At 66.2% G+C, this 10,309-nt stretch overlaps 1 protein-coding gene across 2 annotated transcripts; it reads right to left on the reverse strand.

Annotated features, from left to right (window-relative positions):
* Positions 1 to 985: 985 nt before the first annotated feature.
* On the reverse strand, positions 986 to 7,851 carry FAM3A (FAM3 metabolism regulating signaling molecule A). 2 transcript variants are annotated; one of them, XM_044988141.1, is made up of 11 exons: positions 7,740 to 7,851; positions 6,521 to 6,599; positions 6,284 to 6,394; positions 5,871 to 5,894; positions 5,607 to 5,690; positions 3,853 to 3,976; positions 3,614 to 3,672; positions 3,364 to 3,414; positions 2,937 to 3,021; positions 2,424 to 2,550; positions 986 to 1,603 (listed from the first exon to the last, which is right to left on the reverse strand). In XM_044988141.1, exons 2-11 carry the CDS (start codon positions 6,531 to 6,533, stop codon positions 1,505 to 1,507), a joined length of 777 nt encoding a protein of 258 aa, XP_044844076.1. In that variant the 5' UTR covers positions 6,534 to 6,599; positions 7,740 to 7,851; the 3' UTR covers positions 986 to 1,504. The 2 variants fall into 2 exon arrangements, with proteins under 2 accessions (XP_044844076.1, XP_044844077.1); XM_044988142.1 differs by lacking the exon at positions 5,607 to 5,690 and having other exon boundaries at positions 7,740 to 7,850.
* Positions 7,852 to 10,309: the final 2,458 nt, after the last annotated feature.

Raw genomic sequence — 10,309 nt, forward strand, 5'->3', positions numbered from 1 at the left:
CCAAAGGTCCATCTAGCTCCATATCCCATCTCCCAACAGTGACCAATGCCAGGTGACCCAGAAGGAATGAACAGAACAGAAAATCAAGTGATCCATCCCATCACCCATTCCTCGCTTCTGGCAAACAGAGGCTAGGAACACCCTCCCTGCCCATCCTGGCTAATAACCATTGATGGACCTATTCTCCATTAATTAATCTAGTTCTTCATTGAACCCTGTTATAATCTTGCCCGTCAAAACATCCACTGGCAAATTGTTCCACAGACTGATTGTGCATTGTGAGAAGAAATACTTCCTTTTGTTTTAAACCTGCTGCCTATTCATTTCATTTGGTGACCCCTAGTTCTTGTGTTATGAGGAGTAAATAACACATCCTTATTTATTTTCTCCAAACCAGTCATGATTTTATAGACCTCCATCATACCCCCCTTAGTCGCCTCTTTTCCAAGCTGAAAAGTCCCAGTTTTATTAATCTCTCCTCATACGGCAGCCGTTCCATGCCCCTAATAATTGTTGTTGCCCTTTTCTGAACCTTTTCCAATATATCTTTTTTGAGATGGGGCGACCACATCTACACAGATTATTCGAGATGTGGGTGTACGATGGATTTATATAGAGGCAATATATTTTCTGTCTTATTAGCTATCCCTTTCCTAATGATTCCCCACATTGAGTGGATGTGTTCAGAGAACTATCCACACGGACTCCAAGATCTCTTTCTTGAGGGAGAACAGCTAATTTAGCCCCCATCACTTTATATGGACAGTTGGGATTATGTTTCCCAATGTGCATTACTTTGCATTTATCAACATTGAATTTCCTCTGCCCGTGGCTTGCCCAGACCCCAGTTTATTTAGCTTCACACAGAGGTTAAGGGTTGACTTGATCTCCTCCTCTCAGGACCTCGTGGGGCACAAATATTAGGTGAGAGGCTCTTCAGCCTAGCAGAAGAAAGGCCACGACCCCCTCCACCTCTGCCCCCAAGGACGGACACCAGCCTCTGCACTCTCTGCGCTGCATTTATTCAGACCCCATGGAGGGCCCAGGCTGTGGGAGGTTACAGACCCCTCTTCCCTCGAGCTAGAGACCCCACCCCCCGCAGTTTCCCCTCTCAGCAGAGGAGGACACAACTGAATCACCACACCAGGGAGGGGTCTGGCCCAAGCCAATCCCCATCCCCACCAGGCTGGAACTGGGGGCATCGCTCTCCATGGAGCGGGGATAATTCCAGGGTAGAGAGCAGGGAACAAGCCCCCACTCAGAGACTGTCTGTAAGGGAAGGAATGCACCTGGGCTTAACACCTGCCTGGGGGAATAAGGCACTTAGAGGGGATGGGGCCTTGAATTCCCAGCCACCAGCGAGGAAATCAGTGGGGCAGGCACCCCGCCAGAAACAACCTGGCCCATCCTTGCGGGGGCCGGAGAAAGGGGACCCCCTGCCAGACCCAAGGAGCAAGCCTGCCTCCCCAGCATGGGGCAGACAGCACAGTGTCAGGGGAGGGGGTCACTGGCCATCAGCCTTTCTTTGGGGGATGCAGCCCTCCATCTCCAGCGCCTCCGGCCAGCCTTCGTACTTATTGGTGCTCTTGCTGTTCTTGGTGTGCTGGGGGAGAGGACAGCCCATGTTAAGGCACAGAAGGGGCCCCCTGGCTACTCCACCCCCTCAGTCCCAGGTCCTCCATCATCTTCCCCGCCACAAGCTGTGACCCATTCCCCTACTGGGCCCCCCAGCTTCTCCACCCCCTCAGTCCCAGGGGCCCCATCCTCTTCCCCCCCCCCACAAGCTGTGACCCATTCCCCTACCGGGCCCCCTGGCTTCTCCACCCCCTCAGTCCCGGGTCCTCCATCCTCTTCCCCCCCCACAAGCTGTGACCCATTCCCCTACCGGGCCCCCTGGCTTCTCCACCCCCTCAGTCCCAGGTCCTCCATCCTCTTCCCCCCCCCCACAAGCTGTGACCCACACCCCCAGCTTCTCCACCCCCTCAGTCCCAGGGGTCCCCAGCCTCTTCCCCCCCAACAAGCTGTGACCCATCCCCCTACCGGACCCCCCCAGCTTCTCCACCTCCTCAGTCCCAGGGGTCCCCAGCCTCTTCCCCCCCCAACAAGCTGTGACCCACACCCCCAGCTTCTCCACCCCCTCAGTCCCAGGGGTCCCCAGCCTCTTCCCACCACAACAAGCTGTTACCCACACCCCCAGCTTCTCCACCCCCCTCAGTCCCAGGTCCCCCAGCTTCTTCCCCCACCCAAAGCTGTGACCCATTCCCCCCCTCCCCCAGGCCTCCACTCTTGGGAATCTCTGCAGGCATGACAGGACACCCGCTGGCTGGCCCCAGGTCTGCGCTTGGGAAGGCAATCAGCTGGGGATGGGGAGAGGAGTGGGGCTGGCCCCCAGGAAGGGGGAAACAGGAGGGTGGGGGGCTCACCTGCTCGAAGGGGCTTTTGTCCTGCACCCCCTTGGCCCCCACGAAGACCCAGCTGTCGCGGAATCCAAGCTCCTTGGCCACACTGCTGCCGAGCTCGCTGAAAATCCTCCGCGTCTCTTCGTTCATCCTGGGGGCAGAGCCCTGGCTGAGCAGGAGGATCAGGGCCCTGCACCGAGCCAGCCAGGGCTCCCACCTTGGGGCTGGATGGGACCTGGCACCTGCCAGAGGGGAAAGACCCCAGGCCCCACCCTCTCCCGAGGCAGCTAGTCTCCACCCTGGGGCCGGATGGGAGCTGGTGCCCCCTAGAGGGGAGAGGACCTATATCCTGCCCCCCAAGCCAGACAGGCCCCCACCACTGGCCCCAAAGCTGGATGGGAGCCAGCAACCCCAGAGGGGTGAGGCCCTAGGCCCCATTCCCACCCCCCTAAGCCAGCCAGTCCCCACCCTGGGGCTGAATGGGAGCCAGCACCCCCAGAGGGGACAGGCCCCACTGGGCCCACATCCCACACCCACTTGGTGGCTGGGTCGTCGTACGAGGCCACGAACACCAGGGTTCCCTCGTGCAGCGTCCGAATGAACTTCAGCAGCTCGTTGACGTCTGGGGTGAAAGATGCAGGGTGAGTGCAGGCCTGGGCCCCCCTGACCCACAGGGTTCCCCGGATTCTCCCCCCAGGCTCCTGCCTATCACACAGACCTCCCATACCAGGGTCTCCCAACTGGAGCCCCCACGGATTCCCCCCCGCCCCCCAAGCCCCTCCCACAACATCCTCAGTGGCTGCCCCACGACCCCCAGCCCTCCTGCCCCACAGGGCTTCCAAGCCTCCTGCCCCCACACATTCCTGCCTCTCACAGATTCCCCACTCCCTGCGCCAGGGTCTCCCACCTAGAGCCCCCCCAGATCCCCCCCCCCGACATCCTCAGGTGCTGCCCCCCCTCTCACCTCCAGCCCACATGTCGAAGAACCTGGCATCAATGAGCTCCCCATTGACCCCTGGAACCAGAGAGAGAGAGTCAGAACCTGCCCCGCTGCAGCCCCCCTCCTTCCCCAGGCCAGCTCCCCTTTCCTGGCCCCGGTGCCCCCTCCCCAGTTCCCCACATCCTCTGCAGCCCCTCTTCCCCAGCCCCCCAGACCCTTTGCCCTGCCCAGTGCCCCACGCCCCACAACTGTGTTCCCCCTCCCCCCTACTCACCATTCACCAGGGCGACGTTCAGGCCCCGCCCCACATTGTTCTTCATGCTGCTCATTAGCCTGGAATGAAAGTGAGGTGAGAACAGCCCACCCACCACCTACAGGGGAGCCAGGACACCTGGGTTCTCTCCCTGGCTCTGGGAGGGAGCCTGGACTCCTGGGTCCGCCCCACAGTTCTGCCCCTGATTAGCAAGCTGCCTTCTCTCACCTCCCATGCTGAGCCCCGAACCCGCAACTCACATTTTATCCTCCAGGCAGATCTTGGGCCCGATGACGTTGGCGGCACCGCTGACCAGGCGGAAGGCGAGATGCTGCTCGGGGCAGGGCTGCGGGAGGCCACACTTGTACCTCCTGGGCCGCGGCTCTGGGGAGGGGGGTGGGGAGATATGGGGAGGTCGCCAAGACACCCTCATGTCACACACCAACCCTGGTCTAGACAGCTCCCACACCAGTCAAGGGTGCCATGTCCCCACCATGGGGGGGATGGGCTCCTGGGATGGGTCACTGGTGGGGGAACGTGAGCTGAGGGACATAGGATCACGGGAGTCACCTGGCAAACGGGGGGGTTGCTCCTCCCTCACCCTATGGGACTGGGACACCCTCCACCCCTGCCAGTAGGGACACCTGAGGTGATGCACCAGGGTCCCTGCCCCTGTATCTGGGACCCAGCCCCCTGCTACCACCTCCATGGGGTCCCGGCTCCTAGCCTGGGACCCAGCCCCCCACCATGGGGTCCTGCTCCCGGCCTGGGACCCAGCCCCCTGCTACCCCCCCCCCCCGCCATGGGGTCCTGCTCCCGGCCTGGGACCCAGCCCCCTGCTACCCCCCCCCCGCCATGGGGTCCCTGCTCCCAGCCTGGGACCCATCCCCCTGCTACCACCTCCATGGGGTCCCGGCTCCTAGCCTGGGACCCAGCCCCCTGCTACCCCCCCCCCGCCATGGGGTCCCTGTTCACAGCCTGGGACCCAGCCCCCTGCTACCGCCTCCATGGGGTCCCGGCTCCTGGCCTGGGACCCAGCCTCCCACCATGGGGTCCTGGGACCCAGCCCCCTGCTACCCCCCCCCCCACCATGGGGTCCCTGCGCCCAGCGTGGGACCCAGCCCCCTGCTCCCCCCCCCCCCCGCCCTGGGGTCCCTGCTCCCAGCCTGGGACCCAGCCCCCTGCTACCCCCCCCCCGCCATGGGGTCCCTGCTCCCAGCCTGGGACCCAGCCCCCTGCTCCCCCCCCCGCCAGCCATCGGGTCCCTGCTCCCCGCCTGGGACCCAGCCCCCTGCTACCACCCCCATGGGGTCCCGGCTCCCGGCCTGGGACCCAGCCCCCTGCTACCCCCCCCCCGCCATGGGGTCCCTGTTCCCAGCCCGGGACCCAGCCCCCTGCTACCTGCCCCCCCCCGCCATGGGGTCCCTGTTCACAGCCTGGGACCCAGCCCCCTGCTACCGCCCCCCCCCCCCTGCAATGGGGTCCCTGTTCACAGCCTGGGACCCAGCCCCCTGCGTCCTGCCCCCCCCCGCCATGGGGTCCCTGCTCCCAGCCTGGGACCCAGCCCCCTGCTACCACCTCCATGGGGTCCCGGCTCCTGGCCTGGGACCCAGCCTCCCACCATGGGGTCCTGGGACCCATCCCCCTGCTACCCCCCCCCCCGCCATGGGGTCCCTGCTCCCCGCCTGGGACCCCGCCCCCTGCGACCCCCCCCCCCGCCATGGGGTCCCTGCTCCCAGCCTGGGACCCAGCCCCCTGCTACCTGCCCCCCCCCCGCCATGGGGTCCCTGCTCCCAGCCTGGGACCCAGCCCCCTGCTACCCCCCCCCGCCATGGGGTCCCGGCTCCTGGCCTGGGACCCAGCCCCCTGCTACCCCCCCCACCCCCGCCATGGGGTCCCGGCTCCCACCTTGGGACCCAGCCCCCCGCTGCCCCCCACCATGGGGTCCCAGCTCCCACCTTGGGACCCAGCCCCCCACTACCGCTGCCCTCCACCCCCCAGGCCAGAGACTCACTGTTGTGTCTGCTTCTGGCTCCCGCCCCGCCTGAGGGGGCGGCACTGGCCTGAAGGGGCACAGCCGAGCTGCCCCAGCCTGACACTGGGGGCAAGAAGAGAGGGGGCTGGTGAGGGGAGGGGGAAGCACCCTGGAGCCCAGCCCCCCTCCTCTCCCCAGACTGGGCCACCAGCCAGGACCCCCTGCCCCCAGCATGGCACAGACCCAGGGGAGAGCAGGACAAGCCCCCGCCCCAGGGTAGCAGCTCCTTGGCCAGTCACTCACCTGCCGTGGGGGGGTTCTCAGGGCCTGTGGGGAGAGAAAGAGCAGCCCCAGTGACCCACAGCACAGTGTGCCCAACCCCCACCACCCCGCTGGGGGTCCAGAACTTGATCCCAACGTCCTTCCCCCCCGCCCACTGCTTGGGGGGCAGGAGTCTGCCCCAGACAAAGACCTCCCCACCCAACCCTGCCAGGATTCAGGGCCTTGTACCATAGCATCTCCTGTGAAAGTCCCTGCCACAAGGCAACCGGGTGTCCTTACTGGGGGAGGGGGGACACTGCAGCCCCAGCCCCCCCAATCCCAAGGGCAGATCCCTCCAGGGGGCACCCCTGCTCCTGCCGCTATAGCCGTGGATGGCGTTGCCCTGTGGAACTGCCTGCCACAAGATGCCCATGGGGGAGGGGGGCAGCTCTTACTGCTGAGGAGCTGCTGGAGGCGAGAGAAGCCACTCTGGGTGCCCAACAGGAGGCTGACGAGGATCCAGGTGAGCCCAGCAGTGAGGATGATCACCACCACACGTAGGGGACCTGGGGGGAGGGAAGCAGGGGGTCAGTGCTGGGGCATGAGGCACAGGCAGCCCCCCCAGAGCAGGCCCCCCCTTGCTGCAAACTCAGCCCCCACACCAGCCCCCCACAGCCAACCCAGCCTCTCACCTGCCAGTCTCATGGCACCGTCCAAGGGCCCCCCCCGTGGGGGGGGTGAAGGAGGAGTCTGAGAGCAGAGGAAGCGGAGCTGGAAGGGAAGTGACAGGTCGGTCAGAGTCCAGAACCAGCCCAAATCCTGTGACCCCACAGCCCCCATCTCCCCCAGGGTACCCCAACCCCCACAGCCCCCCAATACCCTCACACCCACCGCTTCCCCCACAGCCCCCATCTCCCCTAGGGTACCCCAACCCCCACAGCCCCCCAATACCCTCACACCCCTTTTCCCCCACAGCCCCCATCTCCCCTAGGGTACCCCAACCCCCACAGCCCCCCAATACCCTCACACCCCATTTCCCCCACAGCCCCCATCTCCCCTAGGGTACCCCAACCCCCACAGTCCCCCAATACCCTCACACCCCATTTCCCCCACACCCCCCATCTCCCCTAGGGTACCCCAACCCCCACAGCCCCCCAATACCCTCACACCCCGCTTCCCCCACAGCCCCCATCTCCCCCAGGGTACCCCAACCCCCACAGCCCCCCCAAACCCACACACCCACCGCATCCCCCACACAGCCCCCATCTCCCCCAGGGTACCCCAACCCCCACCGCCCCCCAATTCACTCACCCCCTCCGCTTCCCCCACAGCCCCCATCTCCCCTAGGGTACCCCAACCCCCACAGCCCCCCAATACCCTCACACGCCAATTCCCCCACAGCCCCCATCTCCCCCAGGGTACCCCAACCCCCACAGCCCCCCAATACCCTCACACCCACCGCTGCCCCCACAGCCCCCATCTCCCCTAGGGTACCCCCAACCCCCCAGCCCCCCAATACCCTCACACCCCACTTCCCCCACAGCCCCCATCTCCCCCAGGGTACCCCAACCCCCACAGCGCCCCAATACCCTCACACCCTCCGCTTCCCCCACAGCCCCCATCTCCCCCAGGGTACCCCAACCCCCACAGCCCCCCAATACCCTCACACCCTCCGCTTCCCCCACAGCCCCCATCTCCCCTAGGGTACCCCAACCCCCACAGCCCCCCAATACCCTCACACCCACCGCTTCCCCCACAGCCCCCATCCTCCCAGACCCACACAGTCCCCCCCGTAGCCCGGATAAGCCCTGTGTGCCCCCCACATCTCCCAACCCCCTCGATACTGTCACACCCCATAGCCGCTCCCCCCCCGATACCCCCTAATCCTCCTGCCCCCCAGGCACTGCTCACCGGGCGGCTCCTGCTCGCGGCTGCGGCTGCGGCGGCTCCGGCTCCAGCTCCGGCTCCAGCGGGCCGCAGCCCGGAGCAGGGAGGAGCCAAGCGAGCCCCGGAACCCGCCTCCAGATTCCCCACCCTTGGCTCCGCCCCCCACTATGTCCACCCTCCGGCCCCGCCCCCTCTCCCGCTAGGACCCGCCCCTGGCTCCGCCCCCCACTATATCCACCCTCCGGCTCCGCCCCCTCTCCCGCTAGGACCCGCCCCTGGCTCCGCCCCCCACTATATCCACCCTCCGGCTCCGTCCCCCACCCGCTAGGACCCGCCCCTGGCTCCGCCCCCCACTATGTCCACCCTCCGGCTCCGCCCCCTCCCCCGCTAGGATCCGCCCCTGGCTCCGCCCCCACTATGTCCACCCTCCGGCCCCGCCCCCTCTCCCGCTAGGACCCGCCCCTGGCTCCGCCCCCCACTATGTCCACCCTCCGGCTCCGCCCCCTCCCCCGCTAGGATCCGCCCCTGGCTCCGCCCCCACTATGTCCACCCTCCGGCCCCGCCCCCTCTCCCGCTAGGACCCGCCCCTGGCTCCGCCCCCCACTATATCCACCCTCCGGCTCCGCCCCCTCCCCCGCTAGGACCCGCCCCTGGCTCCGCCCCCACCCGCTAGGACCCGCCCCTGGCTCCGCCCCCCACTAGTTCCACCCTCCGGCTCCGTCCCCCACCCGCTAGGACCCGCCCCTGGCTCCGCCCCCCACTATATCCACCCTCCGGCCCCGCCCCCTCTCCCGCTAGCACCCGCCCCTGGCTCCGTCCCCCACCCGCTAGGACCCGCCCCTGGCTCCGCCCCCCACTATATCCACCCTCCGGCCCCGCCCCCACTCCCGCTAGGACCCGCCCCTGGCTCCGCCCCCCACTATATCCACCCTCCGGCCCCGCCCCCTCTCCCTCTAGGACCCGCCCCTGGCTCCGCCCCCCACTATATCCACCCTCCGGCTCCGCCCCTGGGTACCCGCCCCCGATCCTTCGCTCCCCCCTCCTTGCCTGGATCCACCCCCTCCCCGTCCCCACAGCCCAGCTCCCCCCCCACATTGCAGGGGGAGGTCTGGGGCAGGTGGGGCAGAGCGCCCCCCCCAGATGGGCGTTTCCATCGGGGAGAACAGAGAGAGGCTGGAATTGGGGGGGGTCTGTTAAATGGCCCTTAATTATACCCGGCTGGAGAAAGTGGTGACAATGTGGGGGTCCTCTAGGGCGCGTGGGGGCTCTTCCCGGGGGGGATGGAGAAAAGTGGGGGGGAATCTCTCCCTGGAGGAGGGGCCCAGGACACTGGGGTCCTATTCCCAGCAGAGGCGGCTCTAGGATTTCCACCGCCCCAAGCAGGGCGGCACGCCACGGGGGGCGCTCTGGCGGTCGCCGGTTGCCAGTCCCGCGGCCTGCGGATGCTCCACCGGAGCCGCGGGAGAGGTCCACCGGAGCCGCCTGCCGCCCTCCCGCGGGACGCCTCTCTTGGCGCGCTGGGGTCTGGAGCCGGCCCTGATTCCCAGGAACAGTCCCATAGGCCACCTAGACCGGTGTCCCAACTCCCGTAATGCTGCGATGCCCCAGCAGGAAATGAATGAACCTTGGAGATGGGGGGGGCAAGCTGTTCCCACACCTCACCCCAGAAGTGGCTGCATCTCCGCACTGAGCAAAGGGTCTCGTATAACCAGCCCCTTTGCCCTGCCATGGGGTGTGTGTGTGTCAGCGCTGGGCAAGGGCTCCCTGTATAACCAGCCTCTGCACCACCCCGGAGCGGCCACGTCCCGGCGCTGGGGACGGAGGGTTTCCTGTATAATCAGACCCTGCCCGAGATGGCCACAGCCGAGCGCTGGAGTATGAGGGTGTGTGCGCGCGCACACACACACTCACACTCACTCACACACACTCACTCTCTCTCTCTCTCTGGTGGGCTCTTTTTTAACACTTCCCTGACCCACATGGGACCCTGCCAAGCCCTAGCCCTCAGTGCTGTCCAGTGGCAGGGAGTCCCACTGGCTCGCGGTGAACAAGGTACCCTCCTCCTCCATGGGCCACAAATACCAACCGCCACCCCCCCTGCCAGGTGGCATTTTAGCCTGTCCCCTCCAAGGAAACATCAATTGCAGCGCTCTCCCTCCATCTTCACACCAGGACGCCTGGGTTCTCTCCCTTAGAGCGTGGGGGGGTGGGGCGGTGCTGGGAGCCGGACGCCTGGGTTCTCTCCCTTAGAGCGTGGGGGGGTGGGGCGGTGCTGGGAGCCGGACGCCTGGGTTCTCTCCCTTAGAGCGTGGGGGGGGGGGCGTGCTGGGAGCCGGACTCCTGGGTTCTCTCCCTTAGAGCGGGGGGGGGGGCGGTGCTGGGAGCCGGACGCCTGGGTTCTCTCCCAGCTCTGGGTGCATAAATTTATTTCTTCTATAGACATGGGGTGGGGCTCTAAGCCCCTTGTTCAACCACCACTGAGCAGCTTTGTGCCCAGCAGAGGGCGCTGTCCTGCCATATCAGCCCGGAGACGCTGGGCCCGGCGCCCAGCCCCAGAAGCTGGGGCGAGGCTCTGGGGCGCTTCCTGCTGGGTT

This window comes from Mauremys mutica, chromosome 15 (assembly GCF_020497125.1).
Source record: "Mauremys mutica isolate MM-2020 ecotype Southern chromosome 15, ASM2049712v1, whole genome shotgun sequence".
Lineage (NCBI taxonomy): Eukaryota > Metazoa > Chordata > Testudines > Geoemydidae > Mauremys > Mauremys mutica.